At 44.4% G+C, this 23,148-nt stretch overlaps 1 protein-coding gene across 2 annotated transcripts in view; it reads left to right on the top strand.

The window, feature by feature from the left end:
* Positions 1-23,148, top strand: part of mpp2b (MAGUK p55 scaffold protein 2b) — a 528,409-nt gene that overhangs the window by 493,796 nt on the left and 11,465 nt on the right. For both annotated transcript variants that reach the window (XM_055657232.1, XM_055657233.1), the window contains 3 exons: positions 14,336-14,404; positions 16,701-16,862; positions 22,834-23,036. In XM_055657232.1, coding sequence (XP_055513207.1) covers positions 14,336-14,404; positions 16,701-16,862; positions 22,834-23,036 — 434 coding nt within the window. The remainder of the gene's footprint in view (positions 1-14,335; positions 14,405-16,700; positions 16,863-22,833; positions 23,037-23,148) is intronic.

Raw genomic sequence — 23,148 nt, 5'->3', positions numbered from 1 at the left:
GCTGAGTATAATCAACTCATACGCAAGTACATCAGGTAGTGCAAAGGGAAAAATACCAGAGTGCAAAATACAGCGAACAGCATTCTCTGTAATTGTAACACTATAACACTGTGACACTATATTTTACATTCTAATATTTTTTATCTTTGCATTGCCTGTTGTACTTGTGTATGGCTTGACTGTACTCATGTACAACATGAGTTGACTGGATAACACACAAACAAAGTTTTTCACTGTTTTTCACAAACCACAAAATCTGCCAAAGTCCTGGGATGAACAATGCACGTTCTGAATCACAAAGCGCTGTACATTGTTTAGTGTTCACTTGTAATGCCATATCTAAATTACTGTGTGGAGGTATGGGGGTAACACTTGCAAAAGCACCCTACACCCATTATGCAAACAAGGGCCATAAGGATAGTTAATGATATAGGATTTTGTGAACTCATCAACTCTCTGTTTTTGCCTTGATGTTTATGGATCTAGTAGAATTTAATACAGCACAAATAATATATCAAGCAAGAAAAAATGACTACCATGTAATACCAAGCAAGACTAAAGACTGTCCTCCCTAAATTCTATCAACATGTGCAATGCCCCACAAGAGGTAAAAACATACTGGACCATGTTTATAGCAACATCAAACATGGGTACAAAGCATCACCTCTCCCCCATCTTGGCCAATCTGACCACATCTCCCTATTTTCAACTCCAGCATATAGATCACTCATCAATATGATCAAACCAGCTGCTAGGGACATTCAAGGCCTGAGGGAGCTTCTGGGCAACTACACGAATGCTTTATCCGAAATGACTGGGACTTGTTTGAGGATGAGGACATTGACACCTACACTTCCACTGTACTATTTTACATAAAAAGCTGTGTAGACAATGTCGCTAAAACTAAACGCATCCGTATCCCTCTCAACAACAAACCATGGATGGTTTGTCCGACTCCTTTTAAAAGGCGTCCGACTCCTTTTAAAAGCCCACAATATGGCATCACGGCCTGGCAACACAGAGCTGTATAGTGCGGCCAGGTCGGACCGAAGAGGTGCATCAGGAATGCCAAAGCAGCCTATAAGTGTAGGATTGAGTCACTTCAACAACTCAGACTCCCGTCGCCGATTGGCAAGGTATACGGCACATCACCAACAACAAAAACAATACTAATTCATCCACCAGCAACAGTGCTTAAGGACCAGTCTCTCCAGCCACTTCATGATTATTGGTGTTAGTGCAACCAGCCTGTAGTCGTTGAGGCAGGTTATGGCTGTCTGCTTCGGAACTGGCACTATTTCCGATGTTTTTAGGCATGTGGGGACTATGCATTGTGCCAGAGATTTGTGTTTGTAAATATGTCAGTTAACTCATCAGCACAGTCTCTGAGAACCCGTCCTGGGACTCCGTCCGGACCGGCTGCCTTCCGTATTTTAACATTCCGGACAGGGCCGGATTTAGATGAAGAGAGGCCCCTCCCAATCCCCCACCTAGTGTCGAGTTATCGGCTTAAAACACGATTATTCTGAAATGGAGGGCAAGGAAAATGACGGAAGTGTTGTTTAGAGACTACAGTGCATTGTGACAGCATATGTAAGAAAGGCCGATGAGAGTGTCAATAATATTATACACCAGGCCCATACAAAGCTTTTTGAAAAGGGGGATGGCATGGCAGGATTACAAACATTTTAAGTGAAATAAGTTAATTTTGTATAAATGTACGTAAAAAGAATTAAAGTTCAATTTTATTTTGCTGATTCGACTGCATGCAATTATTTTGTTGTACTAACTCTGGAGCACTCATTAAACATGGGACGGTGTGTTTATTATGAGCGAGTGAAGTATAACAGCAAGATTTTATTGCTTTAAAAATCCTGAATAAAATGTGTCCCGTAAATTGAATCAATTTATAGCACTAGGATTTTGCAAAACAGTTGTGTGGACTCTGTGAGCCGAAGGATCTGTTTGCACAGTGTATTACTCTATGGAAATGAAAGAATTATGTTATGCTTTTTAATCCTTATTCAAGTCTTCAGTGCAAAAACATCACCTGCCTGTTTCTCTCTGTGTATTTTGCCTACTGCCATTAGTTGGCTGATTTATTAAGGGTGAACAATCAAAATTGTGGCTGAATGTGGTTAAATTATCCATGGTGGTGGATAATTCTTTCAGTTTAGTTTAGTTTATTATTGCCACATACACTGAGAAGCAGTGAAAAGCATTTGTTGTGCGCTATCCAGTCAAAAGCAAGACTATATCTGATTACAATCAAGCCCTCCTGAGTGTACAGATAAAGGATGAAGGATAAAGGATACCACACACAGTGCAAAATAAACTCTGATTACAGAGAACTCAAAGGTCTCCAATGATGTAGATGGGAGGTCAGAACTCCACTCTAACTAATGAGAGGACCATTCTGATAATAACTGGGAAGAAACTGTGCCTGAATCTGGAGGTATGTGTTTTCAACTTCCTGTGTCTCTGGCTTGATTGGGAGCAAAATTTAATTTAGACATGTATTTTTGGGTTAACAATCAAGCACTTGGTAAAGAAAGCCTTATATTGCGAATTGTCTGTGCAAATATAATAGTAAGTAAGTAAGTAAGTAAGTAAACTTTATTGTCAATTCAAATAATGCAACAAGTAGTTACACAGAGGATTGAAATTGCATTTCCCCATACTCCAAATGTGCAAGTAATATTTATAACACAGACAGACTATATACCAATAAAGATAGACAATGGACATATACATTATATAAAATATTCATAGTGTGCCAGAGTGTAGTAAAATTTTAAGGTGTTATTATTGTGTTATTAAGGTGCAATAATAAAGGTGCAATATAGAAAAGTGCAAATAGCATACTGCAGACATTGAGTTAAAGTTATTTTGACAGTCAGTTGGTCTTTGTTTGTATAATGTTCATGGAATTTTCTTGAATGTGTTGAGTAGTCTGATGGCCTGAGAGAAAAAGATGATTTTGAATCTGGTGGTTTTGCTCCGCATGCTGTGGTAGCGCTTGCCGGATGGTAGGATGGTGAACAGTTTGTATGCTGGGTGGGTGGTGTCTTTGATGATACTGGTTGCTCTCTTGCGACAGCGAGATGGGTGTAAGTCCTGGATTGCTGGTTGGGGTGATCTGGTGATCTTCTCCGCTGTCCTCACCACTCTCTGTAGGGCCTTCTGGTCAGCAGCAGAGCAACTGCCATACCAGACTGAGAGACTGCTGGTAAGAATGCTCTCAATGGCACCCCTGTACAAAGTGGTGAGGGCAGAAGGGGGGAGGTCGGCTCTCGTCATCTGTCGAAGGAAGTGGAGGCGTTGCTGTGCTTTCTTGACTAGGGAGATGTTGTTGGTGGACCATGCCTGATCATCTGTGATGTGCACTCCCAGGAACTTGGTGCTTTTCACAGACTCCACTGCACTGCCATTGATGGTGAGTGGGGTGTGTGCTGTCTGTTTCTTCCTAAAGTCCACAGTTATTTCTTTTGTTTTATTGACATTGAGTTGAAGGTTATTGATGTCACACCAGTTGATGAGTTGTTGTACTTCCTCTCTGTAGGCCGAGTCGTCATCGTGGCTGATCTATATATATCTAAATATATCCTGGGAATCAGTGTCGGATTCAGATGAAGAGAGGCCCTAGGCTATTCCACTTGTGAGGCCCCTCCCAATCCCCCACCCCCACGACTAGAGGAAGATGGAAAAGTCCACCAGATTGACACCGATGTGCAGCCGCGCATGGCCAATGAGATAAGGGCTGGAAAGCTGCGCTTTTAATTTATTGCCAGTGCTATTGTCGAGTTATCGGCTTAAAACACAATTATTCTGAAATGGAGGGCAAGGAAAACTACTGAAGTGTTGTTTAGAGACTACAGTGTGTTGTGACAGCATATGTAAGAAAAGTCTATGACAGTGTCAAAAATATTATACACCAGGCCCGTACGAGGCTTTTCGAAAAGGGGGATGGCATGGCAGGATTACAAAAATTTTAAATGAAATAAGTGCACACAGCGCATATCACAAGCGCAAAGCTCAAATACCCTTGCGTCCAGGGTCCAGGCCATTAAGCGGGCCCTGGAAGCTCTGGGGTTTTAGATGCTCTCTTGTGTATTCTGAGCCTTATTTTGGAGCATTTCTGCACCAAATTTATGCCAATATTTCAGAAATAATTTAGGTTGAGTCAAGGGTAATGAGTGGTTGGAATGGGATGATTGGGGTCATTGTTGTATACATCAAACGATGAGGGGATACGATGAGGGACTACGTGAAGAACCCCATACAGCCGCACGTGCTTCAATCTTCAAAGCAGCGGTGTGAAATCACAGATAATAGTGACTGAAGTATAATAGTAAGATGAAAGAAGACTAGAACTACCAGATGACCTTTATGAGGATTGGGAGCGGAGGGGACATAGTCCCTCATCGTAACTCCTCATCAAATAAAGATCAAACTTCAAACTGGTAAGTTCTCGTTTAATCTTACTATTTTACTTCGGAGTCACGTGAGTCACTGTGTGAAGATTTCAAAGCTCTGTGATTTCATGCCGTGAAAAATAAGTCTACACAACCACAACTGCTCCATTGACAAATGAGGGAAAACATTCATAATGCATACAGTCATGACATAGATTTAAACATGCTAATGATGTTAAATAAAGTATTAACAATAGTCACATCTCTCATCCGGATGGAACCTATAACAGAACGTAAAATAAAGTTGATAAATACCCCTGGTCTGACAACGGGTATTATAAAATGTTGGAAATTCGTTTGTTTGACCATGCTGCAGCCGTTAGGATGTGGTCCAGCGGAACATAATTAACCCTTGCTGCTGCTGTTATAGCAGCCCTGGTGGAGTGAGATCTGGAATCAGTATCTACTCCTGCATAACTCAACTCCGTTTTAACACCTGGCAAGATCTGAACAGATACGTTCTTTTAACGTTTTTTGTAACTAACAATCATAGCTAGCTCAGAGTCTCGAAGGCTCTTGCTGACCTTGACGTATTGTTGTATATGTGTGCCCTCACATAACGAAAGGTCCCTGGGTATGCCTTGACCTATTTTGAGACCTGACACCCCTACTGCTCTGCTTAAATAAATTATAACATAAAATACTATACACATTATTTACAGATGTAATCATCCTGTCCTGTCGCAATTATGTAGCGAGTGACCTGTTGCGCTAAACCAGCGCCAGGAGGATAACTACCTAATGAGATCCGACCGTACCATTTTAAATGTAACATGAGCATTAAACAAACGCTTCCCACCTCCTGAAGAAGCAATGTACTGCTTTTTGGTACTATCCCAGCACTCTGAATACATACAAGAATGGGTGTGACAACCCAAGCTGAAGGCAATCTATTGAGAATCTGTAGAACATAAATTGATTTTATCATGCAACGGCTGATTTCCCATCATGCCACAGGCTGAACCAGTAAGTTACGTTTAAAATAACCATATAAGGTTGCATTATCAAATCGGGAATTAAACTGCATAGGCCAATCCCACAGCTGGAACCTAAAGCGGGCTCTTGATGACTTTATTTGAAGATCCGACTCATGAAGCAAAATGGAGGAAGACATAAAAGACCATTCCTCCTGCTTGTAGCGAGAATGTATCTTTCGCCACTGTTATGCCACACATTTTTGCAACCTGTGAATTAGCATGAAAACAACATATCTATATTTGGTGTTGCATTGAATCAGAATTTCATAAATATGGTGTGGTCCAACACCCATTCTGTGTTGTCATTGATCTGTACTTGATGATACTCCAGTGGCAAATGAGATTATGTACCTATTACAGGATTATTTTACTTGATTGCACTCCAGTGATTATCATATGCCACCATCATAGTGTCAACATGAAGTTGAGCATGCAGATATGCATATTCGCTCAATCAATCTTTAACACATAAAATGCACGTAGGGTCTATAGATAGTTGATACCAATAACTGAAGAATTAATAACTCATGCAAGTCTCCTCCACCTCCAACTAGAGATGACATTCGCAATTTCCCACGTTAGGCCATAACATTATTTTGCAATATAATGACACATTTATTGATCAACTACTGGAGCATTGTTGAATACTGTTTGTCCATCATAGTGACTTTAGTAGCTTCAACAGGTAATAGCTAATGTGTGTTATCAATGACATTCATGGCCCTTTATAGTTTGCCATTAAGCAAGCTGTCAGTTCTCCCACTTGCACAGCTGCATCATATCTATTACATTGCCAATTAGTCTAATGAATAGAAAGCTGCTTTATAACAACAAGGCTGTTCCAGGCTTCTATTGACTCCAATCTGTTGCCCAGGGCGGAGTCACAGGCCAACTATCTATTTGATAACAACTTAATTTAACTGGATAGAGGAGAACAATTTCTCAAGTAGTTTGAGAATGAAACAGTGGATTTTAGTCAAATACAGCATCAAAATATCATCCAGCCAATACATAACAAGTGTTTTTGAACTCCGAGTAGTTCTTTGAATGATTTATTGTCATATAACCATATAACAATTACAGCACGGAAACAGGCCATCTCGGCCCTACAAGTCCGTGCCGAACAACCTTTTTTCCCTTAGTCCCACCTTCCTGCACTCATACCATAACCCCCCATTCCCTTCTCATCTATATGCCTATCCAATTTATTTTTAAATGATACCAACGAACCTGCCTCCACCACTTCCACTGGAAGCTCATTCCACACCGCTACCACTCTCTGAGTAAAGAAGTTCCCCCTCATATTACCCCTAAACTTCTGTCCCTTAATTCTGAAGTCATGTCCTCTTGTTTGAATCTTCCCTATTCTCAAAGGGAAAAGCTTGTCCACGTCAACTCTGTCTATCCCTCTCATCATTTTAAAGACCTCTATCAAGTCCCCCCTTAACCTTCTGCGCTCCAGAGAATAAAGACCTAACTTATTCAACCGATCTCTGTAACTTAATTGTTGAAACCCAGGCAACATTCTAGTAAATCTCCTCTGTACTCTCTCTATTTTGTTGACATTCTTCCTATAATTGGGCGACCAAAATTGTACACCATACTCCAGATTTGGTCTCACCAATGCCTTGTACAATTTTAACATTACATCCCAGCTTCTATACTCAATGCTCTGATTTATAAAGGCTAGCATACCAAAAGCTTTCTTTACCACCCTATCTATATGAGATTCCACCTTCAAGGAAATATGCACGGTTATTCCCAGATCCCTCTGTTCAACTGTATTCTTCAATTCCCTACCATTTACCATGTACGTCCTATTTTGATTTGTCCTGCCAAGGTGTAGCACCTCACATTTATCAGCATTAAACTCCATCTGCCATCTTTCAGCCCATTTTTACAAATGGCCTAAATCACTCTGTAGACTTTGGAAATCCTCTTCATTATAATGTGGATAAATGTGAGGTTATCGATTTTGGTGGCAAAAACGGTAAAGCAGACTATTATCTAAATGGTGGCAGATTGGGAAAGGGGGAGATGCAGCGAGACCTGGGTGTCATGGTACACCAGTCATTGAAGGTAGGCATGCAGGTGCAGCAGGCAGTAAAGAAAGCGAATGGTATGTTAGCTTTCATTGCAAAAGGATTTGAGTATAGGAGCAGGGAGGTTCTACTGCAGTTGTACAGGGTCTTGGTGAGACCACACCTGGAGTATTGCGTACAGTTTTGGTCTCCAAATCTGAGGAAGGACATTATTGCCATAGAGGGAGTGCAGAGACGGTTCACCAGACTGATTCCTGGGATGTCAGGACTGTCTTATGAAGAAAGACTGGATAGACTTGGTTTATACTCTCTAGAATTTAGGAGAATGAGAGGGGATCTTATAGAAACTTACAAAATTCTTAAGGGGTTGGACAGGCTAGATGCAGGAAGATTGTTCCCGATGTTGGGGAAGTCCAGGACAAGGGGGTCACAGCTTAAGGATAAGGGGGAAATCCTTTAAAACCGAGATGAAAAGAACTTTTTTCACACAGAGAGTGGTGAATCTCTGGAACTCTCTGCCACAGAGGGTAGTTGAGGCCAGTTCATTGGCTATATTTAAGAGGGAGTTGGATGTGGCCCTTGTGGCTAAGGGGATCAGGGGGTATGGAGAGAAGGCAGGTACGGGATACTGAGTTGGATGATCAGCCATGATCATATTGAATGGCGGTGCAGGCTCGAAGGGCCGAACGGCCTACTCCTGCACCTAATTTCTATGTTTCTATTATCCACAACACCCCCTATCTTGGTATCATCTGCATACTTACTAATCCAATTTACCACACCTTCATCCAGATCATTGATGTACATGACAAACAACAAAGGACCCAACAGATCCCTGAGGCACCCCACTAGTCACCTGCCTCCAACCCGACAAACAGCCATCCACCATTACCCTCTGGCTTCTCCCATTCAGCCACTGTTGAATCCATCTTGCTATTACGGTATTTATACCCAACAGTTGAACCTTCTTAACCAACCTTCCATGAGGAACCTTGTCAAAGGCCTTACTAAAGTCCATATAGACAACATCTGCTTTACCCTCGTCAATTTCCCTAGTAACCTCTTCAAAAAATTCAAGAAGATTAGTCAAACATGACCGTCCAGGCACAAATCCATGTTGACTGTTCCTAATCAGACCCTGTTTATCTAGATGCTTATATATATTATCTCTAAGTATCTTTTCCATTAATTTGCCCACCACTGAAGTCAAACTAACAGGCCGATAATTGCTAGGTTTACTCTTAGAACTATTTTTAAACAATGGAACAACATGCGCAGTACGCAAATCCTCGGGGACTATTCCCGTTTCTAATGACATTTGAAATATTTCTGTCATAGCCCCGGCTATTTCTACACTAACTTCCCTCAATGTCCTAGGAATATCCTGTCAGGACCTGGAGACTTATCCACTTTATATTTTTCAAAAGTGTCAGTACTTCTTTTACTTTGAACCTCATAGTATCCATAGCTACTCTACTAGTTTCCCTTACCTCACATAATTCAATATCCTTCTCCTTTGTGAATACCGAAGAAAAAAAATTGTTCAATATCTCCCCCATCTCTTTTGGCTCCGCAGATAGCTGTCCACTCTGTCTCTCCAATGGACCAATTTTATCCCTTGTTATCCTTTTGCTATTAATATAGCTGTAGAAACCCTTTGGATTTACTTTCACCTTACTTGCCAAAGCAACCTCATATCTTCTTTTAACTTTTCTAATTACTTTCTTAAGATTCATTTTACATTTCTTATACTCCTCAAGCACCTCATTTACTTCATGCTGCCTATAATTATTGTAGATCTCCCTCTTTTTCCGAACAAGATGTCCAATTTCCCTTGAAAACCAGGGCTCTTTCCAATTTTTACTGTTTCCTTTCAACCGAACAGGAACATAAAGATTCTGTACTCTTAAAATTTCCCCTTTAAATGTCCTCCATTTCTCTTCTACATCTTTCCCATAAAACAGAATGTCCCAGTTCACTCCTTTTAAATCATCTCGCATCTCATCAAAGTTAGCCTTTTGTCCAATCAAAAATCTCAACCCTAGGTCCAGTTCTGACCCTCTCCATAATTATATTGAAACTAATGGTATTGTGATCACTGGACCCGAAGTGCTCCCCAACGCATACCTCCGCCATCTGTCCCATCTCATTTCCTAACAAGAGGTCCAGCACTGCCCCTCCTCTAGTAGGTACCTCTATGTATTGCTGCAAAAAACTATCCTGCACACATTTTACAAACTCCAAACCATCCAGCCCATTTACAGAATGTGTTTCCCAGTCTATGTGTGGAAAGTTGAAATCTCCCACAATCACTACCTTGTGCTTACTACTAATATCTGCTATCTCCTTACATATTTGCTCTTCCAATTCTCGTTCCCCATTTGGCGGTCTATAATACACCCCTATAAGTGTTGCTACACCTTTCCCACTTCTCAGTTCCACCCAAATAGCCTCCCTAGATGAGCCCTCCAATCTATCCTGCCAAAGCACTGCTGTAATATCTTCCCTGACTAGCAATGCAACACCTCCACCTCTTGCGCCTCCAATTCTATCACACCTGAAGCAACGAAATCCTGGAATATTTAGTTTCCAATCACAGCCCTCCTGCAACCATGTTTCACTGATCGTCACAGCATCATACTTCCAGGTGTCTATCCAGGCTCTAAGCTCATCCACCTTTCTTACAATGCTCCTAGCATTAAAATATGCACATTTAAGAAACCCCCCGTCTCTTATTCTCTGTTTATTTCCTTTTTTTTCTTTCTCCTCTTGTGTCCGAGTGCTTCCCTTTTCTGCTTCCTGCCTCCCATTCTGTCTACTAGCTTTCTCTATTTGAGTCCCTCGCCCCAACCATTCTAGTTTAAAGTATCCCCAGTAGCCTTTGCAAATTTCCCCGCCAGGATATTGGTCCCCCTCGGGTTCAAGTGCAACCCATCCTTTCTGTACAGGTCCCACCTTCCCCAAAAGAAGTCCCAATGATCCAGAAACTTGAATCCCTGCCCTCTGCACCAGTCTTTCAGCCACGCATTTATCCTCCACCTCGCTCCATTCCTACTCTCACTGTCGCATGGCACAGGCAGTAATCCTGAGATTGTTACCTTTTTGGTCCTTTTCCTTAACTCTCCTCCCAACTCCCTAAAACCTCCCTTCTTGTATTGTATTCTTGTATTCTTCTATTCAAATTTTATTGTCGTTGCCTCACTTTGAGACAACGAAATGAATTTCCCGTACAGCAGTATCGTTAAAAAAAAATCACAAGAAAAATAATAAAAATAAATAATAAATAAATAATAAAACATATTAAAAAAATAAAATTGAAATTGAATTAAAAATTTAACAAAAGCACAAACACAAAAAGTCCACAACACAACATAACATAAATGGCACCCAGGTGAGGACGGCACCATAGTCCAGCCAGCCTCCCCTCCGTGTCCATCCGTAGTCGGGGCCTTCCGAGCACCCGCAGTCGCCGCCCCGGGTGGCCCGATGTTCAGGCCCTCACGCCGGGCTGGTGGAACGCCGACGCCGAAACCCCGACGGTGAGCATCCTCCTCCTCAGCGGCCCGGACCTCCTGATCAGCCGCCTCCCGCTGCCGGAGTCTGCAGCTCCTGAGTCCACAGGCCGAGCCGGGCAGAGTCGCAGGACCCCGCGCTGTCCATCAGCGCCGCCCGCGTTGGGAGCTCCGCAAACCGCAGCTCCATGATGTTGGTGCAGCAGGTCCAGCACTCCGGGCTCCAGACGGCGACCCCCGGTAAGGCATCGCCAGCCCCGCGATGTTCCAGCGCTGTCCCGCCGCTGCTGGAGCTCCGGTCGATCCCGGCAGGAAAGGCCGCGCCAATCCAGGTAGGTAGGCCGCTGTGGGGGGGGGGGGGGGGCGAGGACGCGACTCGAATAATAGTCGCGTCCTCACCAGGAAGCGGCTGAAGGACGGTATCCCCCGCACCGTGCCCTCTTCCCCCACATAAAAACACAAAAAAACACAAAAAAATACACTTTTAACATAACAAAATAAACAAAAAAACAAAAAAGATACCGGGCTGTAGGTGGAGGCTGCTGGCACCAGCGCCACCGGAAGTACAAGAGGGACCTCTTCCCTTTTTTTACCTATCTCATTGGTACCTATATGTACCACGACCTCAGGCTCCTCTCCCTCTGATTTCAGGATATCTTGGATGCGTTGAGACACGTCCGAGACCTTGGCACCAGGGAGGCAGACCACCATCCTGGTCTCCCGACTGCATCCACAGAATCGCCTATCCGACCCCCTAACAATAGTCCCCAATTACTATTGCCCTCTTTTTTTCCCTACCTTTCGGAGCAACAGGGCCGGTCTCTGTGCTGGAGGCCTGTCCGCTGTCACTACCCCCGGGTAGGCTGTCACCCCCATCCGTACTCAAACAGGAGTACTAATTTGCAAGGTGTACCGACATTGGAGTACTCACTCGTTCCTGCCTCTGCCCCTTGCCCTTCCTTAGTGTGACCCACATGTCTCTCTCTCCCGTGGTTTTGGAGTGACCACCTCCCTATAACTCCCCTCTATGACCTCCTCACTCTCCCTGATCAGACAGAGGTCATCGAGCTGCTGCTCCAGGATCCTAATACGGTCCCTTAGGAGCCCCATCTCGCTGCACCTGGTGCAGATGTGGACGTCTGGAGGGCCATCCGACACCATTACCTCCCACATCTGACATCCAGAACAGTACACTACTCTGACTGTCATTCTCCCGCCTTACCCTGGATCCGATACAAGTATAATACAATAGAAACTGCTGGGAGAAATCAGCAGGTAGCTGACTCACAACAGCTGCTCCCTCTTGATCTTTAAATTGTTACTGTTAAATTGCCTCATCATAGCAATGCCGCCAAATATCTTTGATGATCACTGTACATGGAAACACCCTATGAAATCAGTTTAATCACCCTTCTTTCATAATGAACAGGCCATGCCTGCCATCATTTTGTGTCTGTCCTGAACGGCAACTCTGGCCCGGTTACCGATAATTCTCACATGTCCCAAGACAACTCTTGCCACAATTCTGACCCTGCCTTGAAAGACAATTCTGCCCATATCTCCGAGCCTGTCTCGAAGGCAAACCTGTCTAAAATACTGAACCTGGCTCAACACAATTCTGGCCCAATTCCAACCTGCTTGGAATACTAGTAATGTCCAGTTTTACCTGGTTAAATGCCTCTGAGTAGATGACAATGTCTTAATAATTTGTGTATTGTTCAACCAAGTGTAAATCTTACCAACTTGTACGTGGTCACTTAGTTGTTAAGTGACTTTGGTAGAGTGGGTGGACCCTCTGGCCAGCTTTCATGCTGCTACCAGCTTCAGTGAACCGCTTACTGCCGATGAAGCCGTGGGGTGCGTTATCACCGAAACTATGAAGCCTTCCTCGTCGTTGGCCTAATTGGTCCAACAGCTTATGCTTCGTCCTCCAGGTTTTGTCTGTGGAATAGGTCTTACCTGAATAGAAGACTCGGCGGGTGGCTCTAACGCTCTAACGTCCCACTGCATTGTGTTGGGATGGCAACCTTGCTGCCAGGAATGGTACCTCTGACACGTGCCCTTCATCCCTTGGAGTATGCTCCACGGCTATACCCTCAGCCTTGGCGTCAGATTTACACTGACCCGGCATGCTCTCCTCCTCCATGAGGGAGACATTAAGCAGCCCTGCTACAACGCGCTGCTGTCGCGGCCTAGAGAAATAGGCCAGCGCTGCCATAGACTCGGCGACCCAGTGGCTTCCATCCCTTGGGGTATGCTGTTCTGCAATACCTCCAACTTCAGGGTCAGAACAAAACTGCCCCGGTAAGCTCACCTCCTCCATGAGGGAGACATTATGCAGTCCTTCTACAGGTGCTGCTGCCATACATTAAGCAGCCCTATTACAAGGCGCTGCTGGTGTGGCCTCTCCCATAGGCCGGCACTGCCATAGATTCGGCATCCCCATTAAGCAGCCCTGTTACAAGGCGCAGCTAGCGCGGGCTCTCCCATATCCCCAACACTGCCATAGACTCAGCATCCCCTTTAAGCAGCCCAAAGGTCGGATCTCTTCCCCGTACGGGGGACCCGACCATTTCCCTGTTGGGTCTCCATTGTCGTTGGAATGACCTGGGGGCTCCAGTCGCGGAGCCTATGGATTCGCCATCGCGGAGCTGGCCGGCTTTGGAGTATGGAGAGCTGTGGTGAGGCGTGACTACGACCCGGCTCCGGAGCTCAGAGGCTCCAGCTGCAGGCCTGGTGGACGGGACATCTCCAGCTCGCGGGTCCCTGGTGGGTGACCGCTTTTCGGAGCTCCCGCAACGGTAACTTCTCCCGCCCAGGTTGCGGGACTGAGGGTGACCCGGAGCAGGGCCTTGCATCGCCCGGCGCGGCCTTAAATGGCCGCAGGACTTACCATCGCCCGCCAGGGCCTCCAACATCGGGAGAAGAATAAGGAACAGGGAAGAGACAAGACTTTGCCTTCCATCACAGTGAGGAGGTGTTTGGTGATTCACTGTGATGGATGTTTATGTAAATTGTGTTAATTGTGTTTTGGTTTTTTTTTCTTGTTTGTATGACTGCAGAAATGTAATCTCGTTTGAACTGAGGTTTAAATGACATAATAAAATATCTTGTATCTTGTTTGAAGCTTGAAACAAACCTCACTCTGCAATCTATACTGCTTTACAGAAGTTGTATTTGACAGGGTAACTTAATTTAGTCTACTCAATATTTTGCTAACATTAACAAGAGGATTGCTTAAAGCAGTATGAGATGCAGATTTCAATATTTCCATCAGGAATCTAGGCCGTTTATAACCATAATCATATCATATATCATTTCGTAAACAGGTGCATTGTGTGGGAGTATGGGTGGAAAAAGGAAAAAGAAGATGATGTATCTGACCACCAAAAATGCAGGTAACTATATTTGTCAATGGGTAAGTAAAGATTCTGCCCTCCCTCTCTCTCTCTCTCTCTCCCTCCCTCTCTCCCTCTCCCTCTCTCTCTCCTCCCTCTCCTCTCCCCCTCCCTCTCCCTCTCCCTCTCTCTCTCTCTCCCTCCCTCCCCTCCCTCCCTCTCCCCTCCCCCTCTCCCTCTCCCTCTCTCTCCCTCTCCCTCTCTCCCCTCTCCCTCCCTGTCTCCTTCTCCCCTACCTCCCTCCCTTCTCTCTCCTCTCCACCCTTTGAGAGTCTATCCCTTCGGCACAGAGACTCTCGCGGCAGCGTCGCTTCCAACGCCTCCGACGGCCCGGGACACTCGCACTGTCCGGAGTGCTCCATGGCCAAAGCTGCAGCGAGCAACTCGCTAGCCACCCAAATACTTGTCAGCCCCGCAAACCCACCAGCCCCGGCTCCCCGCCTCTGTATCCGCCCGCTGCTTCCATCGCTCCCTCAGCCTCCCTCTCCAACACCCGCGGACCATGCAGTTTATCCGAGTTTTTAAATTTTTGTTGATCTCAGACATTTCTGATCGGCGTGAGAGTTTGCTTGAGGGCGTGATTCTCACGCTCAAAGCGTGAGAGTTGGCAGCCCTGATGTTCTATCTATGAACCAAATACTGATACCAATAATTAGGGATGCTAAACCAAAGCCAAATCTATTTTGTTAGGGCAGCTGTTAAAGACCACATGCCACTAAAACATAAGTGCAGCATTTAAATCTGGTGTCTAGGCCAATGTCTATCGCTAAAGCCAAATCACTAAAACACTTTATCTGGAACTTTTAACATTACTGTTCATTGGGCCTTGTTTAATGAAAATACAACATTAAAGGGTATAAGTGCAGGAGAATGTAGAGAAGTTCCTTTACTACCTCTTTCAACAGAGCGCTTCAACATTTATTTCAGAAGATTAGCACCTCCAATAAGATTATGAATGTAACAATGTTAAGCTGCCAGTATCTCACAGATCATCTCAGGGTGCATTTTCTTAGCTGCTTTGTGAGAGGCTTTGTTAAATAAACACCATTATCAATAGGGGTTGCGTTTATGGCCCTCTTGCTCAGAGTGAGAAGGATTCTCAATTTAAATTCATTTCAGTGACTTGAATGAGGAACTGAGAGAGTGTTGTGCTGCTTAAGGCATCTTTCTTTGGAGTCTGACTTAAACTAAAGCCCTGGCTGCCCTCTTTATGTGAATAATTTTTTCAATCTAATGTACTGCTTCAGCTGCAAGTGTGGACATTTCCTGTTAGCTCCACCCTTATTTGTTTGTGTTGTGTCCTTGGGCAAGACACTTCACCCACCTTTGCCTGTAATGGAATGTACGGCGGCAGGCGCGGGCACACCGCGACGCCCTGTGTCTCCCTTTCAAGGGAGATGCTAAAAATGCATTTCGTTGTCTCTGTACTGTACACTGACAATGACAATAAATTGAATCATTTCATTTCATTTTTTTTGTGGAACGATCGGTAACCAACTTTTGTGGACCGCCAGCTTGCTCCACTCCCTTTCTTGCTGGTACACAGGAAGAGAGTTCAGACAGAGGACCCCTACCCATCACATCACATATTCTCCATCCTGCCATTTGGAAGAGGTACAGGGCATTAGATGCAAAACCAGCAGGATGCTCCTCAGCTTCTTCCCGCAGGCTATAAGACTGATAAACGGACTTAGCCCCCTGCCAAAGTATCGCGCACCAACCACCAACCTGGACACACTGCAGCAGCTGTCGATCGGAACGCCTGTTGATGTTTAGTAGAGAGTAGAGTGTTTAATTTAATTTGTTCATGATATATGTATTTTTATTTCTATTTACTTGTTGTTATTTGCACTGCACACTGAATGGACACTGGTTGAGCAACGTTTTTTTGTTTCCTCTGGGTATGTGAGTACTCAGGAAATAACAATAAAGATATACTGATACTGATACTGATACTGAATGCATTCTGTCCCTTAAAGAAAAAACACCAAGTGTTAGAGTAACTCTGCAGGTCTGGCAGCATCTCTGGAGAACATAGATCGGTGATGTTTTGGGACACTTCTTCATTCTTTCCCTTGTCTGGAACTGGCCAGGTACATGGATAAGACAGGTTTGGAGGGATACGGGCCAAACGCTGGCAGGTAGGGCTAGTGTAGCTGGGACATGTTGGCCGGTGTGGGCAAGTTGGTTTGAAGGGCCTGTTTCCACGCTGTATCACTGTGATTCTGTGACTGTGATGAAAAGCGTTGTATCATTCATATTTGCTATTCAGATAATTCTTCTGTTTAATTTCTAGAATTTGATCGACACGAGCTTCTAATCTACGAGGAAGTAGCAAAAATGCCACCGTTTCAGAGGAAGACTCTGGTTCTTATTGGGGCACAAGGAGTCGGGAGAAGAAGCTTGAAGAACAGACTCATCATGTCTGATCCAATGAGATTTGGAACCACCATTCCTTGTGAGTAGAAATAGACTTGTTTTCCCACAACCTTTGATTAGCAGCTAATCCCGGGATCACCATCTCTGGTAATTTAGCTGGATTGTGACAAAATAACAGAATCAATAAGACAAGAATATCCAGTCTGTTGTAGCAATAAGGGTGGCATTGTGGCACAGTGGTAGAGTTGCTGCCTTACAGCGCAAGAGACCCAGGTTTGATCCTAACCATGGGTGCTGTCTGTGCAGATTTTGTACATTCTCCCTGTGACCACGTGGGTTTACTCCGAGTGCTCCAGTTTCCGTCCACATCCCAAAGATGCGCAGGTTTGTAGGTTGATTGGCTTCTGTAAATTGTCTCCTAGTGTGTAGGATAGAACAAGTGTATGGGTGATCATGAGCTGAAGGGCCTGTTTCCACAATGTATCTCTAAAACTCTAAATAAAACAAATCCATGTCAGCCCACCATATATGAAATAATAATCTTTTAATTAACTTCTTCTTATCAAGACCACATTGCAAGATTAGAAATTGTTCAGCCAGAGATGAACACACTTAGCATCTGCATACAATTGCGTCTTGCGCTTCTTGTGCGTGATGGTGGTGGAAAGATTTGTGGAAACATGGCCGCGACGTGAACACTCTTTCCTTGACCCCTTTTAGTCAACTGATTATCATTAAACGCCATGTAAAGTGCACGTGGCTCTTTTGAGGATTACATTTTTAGTTGAAAGTAGAATAGAGAGTCTTTGATGACAGTAATTAGGAATATTCTTCTCTTTGGTTAATGGGATGATTTCAATAGATAATAGACAATAGGTACAGGAGTAGGCCATTCCCCCTATAAGCCAGCAACGCCATTCAATGTGATCATGGCTGATCATCCACAATCAGTACCACATTCCTGCCTTCTCCCCATATCCCCTGACTGCTATCTTTAAGAGCTCTATCTACCTCTCTCGTGAGAACCGTTTCCAGAGAACCGACCTCTACTGCCCTCTGATGCAGAGAATTCCACAGACTCACAACTCTCTGTGTGAAAATGTTTTTCCTCATCTCCGTTCTAAATGGCTCACCCCTTCTAAATGGACCCTGGTTCTGGACTCCCCCAACATCGGGAACAGGTTTCCTGCCTCTAGCTTGGCCAAACCCTTAATAATCTTATATGTTTCAATAAGATCCCCTCTCATCCTTCTAAATTCCAGAGTATACAAGCCCAGCCACTCCATTCTATCAACATATGACAGTCCCGCCATCCTGGGAATTAACCTCGTGAACCTACACTGCACTGCTTCGATAGCAAGAATGTCCTTCCTCAAATTTGGAGACCAAAACTGCACACAATACTCCAGGTGTGAACTCACTAGGGCCCTGTACAACCGCAGAAGGATCTTTTTGCTCCTATTCTCAACTCCTCTTGTTATGAAGGCCAATATGCCATTCGCTTTCTTCACTGCTTGCTGTACCTGCATGCTTACTTTCAGTGACTGATGAACAAGGACCCCCAGATCTCATTGTACTTCTCCTTTTCCCAACTTGACACCATTCAGATAATAATCTGCCTTCCTGTTGTTGCCACCAAAGTGGATAACCTCACATTTATCCACATTAAACTGCATCTGCCCACTCAACCAACCTGTCCAAGTCACCCTGCATTCTCATAGCATCCTCCTCACAGTTCACACTGCCACCCAGCTTCGTGTCATCTGCAAATTTTCTAATGTTACTTTGAATCCCTTCATCTAAATCATTAACATATATTGTCCCAGCACCGAACCTTGCAGTACCACACTAATCACTGCCTGCCATTCTGAAAAGGACCCGTTAATCCCTACTCTTTGTTTCCTGTCTGCCAAACAATTTTCTATCCAAGTCAGCACTCTACCCCCAATACCATGTGCCCTAATTTTGCCCACTAATCTCATATGTGGGACCTTATCAAATTATTTCTGAAAGTCCACGTACACTACATCCACTGGCTCTCCCTTGTCCATTTTCCTAGTTACATCCTCAAAAAATTCCAGAAGATTATTCAAGCATGATTTCCCTTTCGTAAATCCATGCTGACTCGGACCGATCCTGTTACTGCTATCCAAATGTGCTGCTATTTCATCTTTTATGATTGACTCCAGCATCTTCCCTACCACTGATGTCCGGCTAACTGGCCTATAATGCCCTGTTTTCTCTCTCCTGCCTTTCTTAAAAAGTGGGATAATATTAGCTACCCTCCAATCCACAGGAACTGATCCTGAATCTATAGAACATTAGAAAATGGTCACCAATGCGTCCATGATTTCTAGAGCCACATCCTTAAGTACCCTGGGATGCAGACCATCAGGCCCTGGGGATTTATTAGACTTCAGTCCCATCAGTCTACCCAACACCATTTCTTGCCTAATGTGGATTTCCTTCAGTTTCTCCCTCACCCCAGATCCTCTGGCCACTAGTACATCAGGAAGATTGTTTGTGTCCTCCTAAGTGAAGATGGATCCAATGTACCTGTTCAACTCATCTGCCATTTCCTTGTTCCCCATAATAAATTCCAAGTATTGCATCATCTCACAACTTGTCATATCTGATATTTTGTTCTCAGACATGTGTTTTAATCTTAGAACAATCTCATGAGTTTGTATAAGAATCCCATAGGATCCCAGTAGGATTAACAAACTCATCAAGAAGGCTGGCTCCGTCCTAGGGGCGGAGTTGGATTCATGGGAGTTGGTCTTGGAGGGGAGGATACTCCTCAAACTGTGGAGCATCTTGGACAATACTTCTCACCCCCTCCATGACACACTGGTCAACCTGAGGAGTACCTTCAGCAACAGACTGGTTCCACCAAGATGCAGCACAGAACACCACAGGAGATCCTTCAATCCTGTGGCTATCAAACTGTACAACTCCCCTCCTGCCATGGGGCAGACTGACTCCCCCCCCACCCCCAATCTTTTCTACTTGTCACTTTAATTTCATGTTTCATGTATTTTGTGTTTTATGACTGTTGCCAGATCAATTTCCCTCCTGGGATACATTAAGTTCTATATATCAATATTCAAGTATTAGAAGTTAAAAAACGTCCTTACCTTTCAAAGTAGGATCTGGAATATGGATTTAACTGTCTGGATTATTACTTAATTAGTACAACACAGGAGCCCATGATGATTTTCCAGTACATGTATGATCCCTCCTTGGATTAACTATCCACATAGTTTATCTTTGGATACACCAAAGTAATTCTGCCCCGGCCATGCCCGTTGTACTGAATACGTACCAGATATATTGCGAAGTTTAAAAAAAAGAACACTAAATGCTGGAGTAACTCAGCAAGTCAGGCAGCATCTTTGGAGAACATGGATAGGTGACGTTTCAGGTCAGATCTCGTCTTCAGAGTTTCCCCACCACAACAACACTCTTGTTTTTGGATATTTCCAAAATCTTACATTTGTGTTTTCCCGCTGTTTCCCACTGGCTATTGGGAGGCAGGTAGTGTAATCCCATTAGAATGATTGCACCTTTCTTAATTTTGAGCTCTATATCTGTGGCGTCAGAGGAGGAGCCCTCCAGGATATCCTTACTGAGTGCCGCCATGGCAGTCTCCCTGATTAGCAGAGCAACTCCTCCACCTTCTTTACTTCCCCCTCAATCATATCTGAAACATTTGAGTATCACTGTACCTTAGTTGGTACACGAGGCAATAAAAGACCTTTGAAACATCAAACCCATGGAATATTGATCCCAGATCTATATCGGTGAGACCAAGCGGAGGTTGGGCGATCGTTTCGCCGAACACCTCCGCTCGGTCCGCAATAACCAAGCTGACCTCCCGGTGGCTCAGCACTTCAACTCCCCCTCCCACTCCGCCTCCGACCTCTCTGTCCTGGGTCTCCTCCATGGCCACAGCGAGCAGCACCGGAAATTGGAGGAACAGCACCTCATATTCCGTTTGGGGAGTCTGCACCCCGGGGGCATGAACATCGAATTCTCCCAATTTTGTTAGTCCTTGCTGTCTCCTCCCCTTCCTCAGCCCCCCTGCTGTCTCCTCCCATCCCCCAGCCTTCTGGCTACTCCTCCTTTTCCCATTCTTGTCCCCACCCACCCCCGCCCCCGATCAGTCTGAAGAAGGGTTTCGGCCCGAAACGTTGCCTATTTCCTTCGCTCCATAGATGCTGCTGCACCCGCTGAGTTTCTCCAGCTTTTTTGTGTAACCATGGAATATTGAACTGCCATTCCTCTCACTCTCACAACCAATTTTTCAGAATGGCCATGAAATCATAATCCCGAGCATTGATCCAGACTCTAAATTCATCTGCTTTACCCACAATAGTTTAGTTCAGAGATACAATGCGGAAACAGACCCTTCGGCCCAACAATCACGATCCCTGCACATTAACGTTATCCTCCACACACACACACACACACACACACACACCCTGACCCACAAGCACACGCCCCCACACACACACACACACACACACACACACACACACACACACACACACACACACACACACACACACACACACACACACACACACACACACACACACGAATGCCAATTTTACATTTATACCAAGCCAATTAACCTATAAACCTGTACGTTTTTGGAGTGTGGGAGGAAACCGATGATCTCGAAGAAAACCCATGCAGGTCACGGAGGGAATGTAAAAACTCCGTGCAGACAGCACCCGTAGTCAGGATCAACCCCGGGTCTCTGGCACTGTAAGGCAGCAACTCTACCGCTGCGCCACCATACCGCCATATTTATGCGAATACATGCGCTGAAATAAACACACTTCAGCCCATGAATTTCACCTTATTCATTAACCTCTTCCTGCCTGTCCTTCTATTGAGATTTGCTGGATTTAAACTCTACCTTCTCATCATCCCTTCCATTTGCTGACCTTTTTGAGTAACAGCTGTTTGAACAAAGGTACCGACCCGAAATGTCGACTTATTATTCAGCTTTTATGACATTTTTTCGAGTTTCTGTTTTTTCAATTTCTCCATTTCCATCTTGGTTCTTGGTTTCTTGGTCCTCCAAAATATTCCAAATGGAATTTAAACTAGAGGTGGTGGAGGGAGGACTTAAGCCAGAAAGGGTTATTGGGAAGAAAGATCTACTTTAAATTTAGTTGCATCTGGTTGGGTAACTATAGTAGGGTGGAGATTATTCCATGCTTTAATTGTGCGGGGGAAGAACGAATTGCTGTACACATCTGTCTTTATAGCTGGGATCACAAATTGGACCAAATGCCCTCGTCTGCTCCTGGTTTGGGTTTGGTGTAGGTCTTGTAATCTATGTCGAGCTGACCATTTAACATTTTGTAAAAACAGGTCAAACGGTGAGCTTCACGTCTGTCTTGGAGAGGGTTCCACCCCAGAGAATTCAGAAGTTTGGTGACACTCGCTTCTCTCTCATAGGTGTTAGTAACAAATCGAGCTGCCTGTCTTTGGACATGTTCGATGGAAGAAATGTTTTTATTTGTGTATGGGTCCCATGCTGCAACTGCGTAGTCCAAATGAGGTCTAACGAGGGTGAAGTATAGCTTCTCCTTGACAGAAGTTGAACAATGATGAAAGTTGCGCCTCAGAAAGTTTAGGACACCTGTTGCTTTCACCGTTGCATGATGAGTCTGACCATTCCAACGCAGATCATTCTGCAATTTGATGCCAAGATACTTGGTTTGTTTGGATTCTTCAAGGGTGGCACCAAGTATATTGTAAGATGTTTCGCCTGGATTCCTCTTTCTGGTGACACGCATGGTTTCACATTTGGAAGGGTTGAACTGCATGCCCCATTGTTGTGACCACTCAACCATAGTATCAAGATCCTTTTGGAGAGCATCTTCATCATCAGCTGACTTAAGTTGATCAGCATCATCAGCTGACTCAAGTACTGGGCCAAGTACTGTGCCCTGAGGTGTACCACTCAACACTGGATCAACTTCTACTTTCAAGCGAGCACTCGTTTATGTTGTACACTCTCTCTGTTACAGTCACTTCACGGAAACCGAAGGAGGATGAGAATGACGGACATATTTATGCCTTCGTGTCTCGTGCTGAAATGGAGAACGACATCAAGAGCAGCAGGTATCTTGAACACGGTGAATACGAAGGGAATCTTTACGGAACAAAAATCGATTCCATTCACGAGGTGGTTGAATGTGGAAAAATCTGCATCCTGGATGCAAACCCACAGGTATGGGACAGAATTGATATTGAAACAGAATGTCCCTATTACTTACAATTTAAAATTGAACGTCCCTAGATCTTTCTAGGGAACATGCTCTTCCTGCAATACAAATTAACAA

Source organism: Leucoraja erinacea, chromosome 27, assembly GCF_028641065.1.
Source record: "Leucoraja erinacea ecotype New England chromosome 27, Leri_hhj_1, whole genome shotgun sequence".
In the NCBI taxonomy this organism is placed as follows: Eukaryota; Metazoa; Chordata; class Chondrichthyes; order Rajiformes; family Rajidae; genus Leucoraja; species Leucoraja erinaceus.
This window is presented reverse-complemented; position numbering and strand designations above follow the sequence as displayed.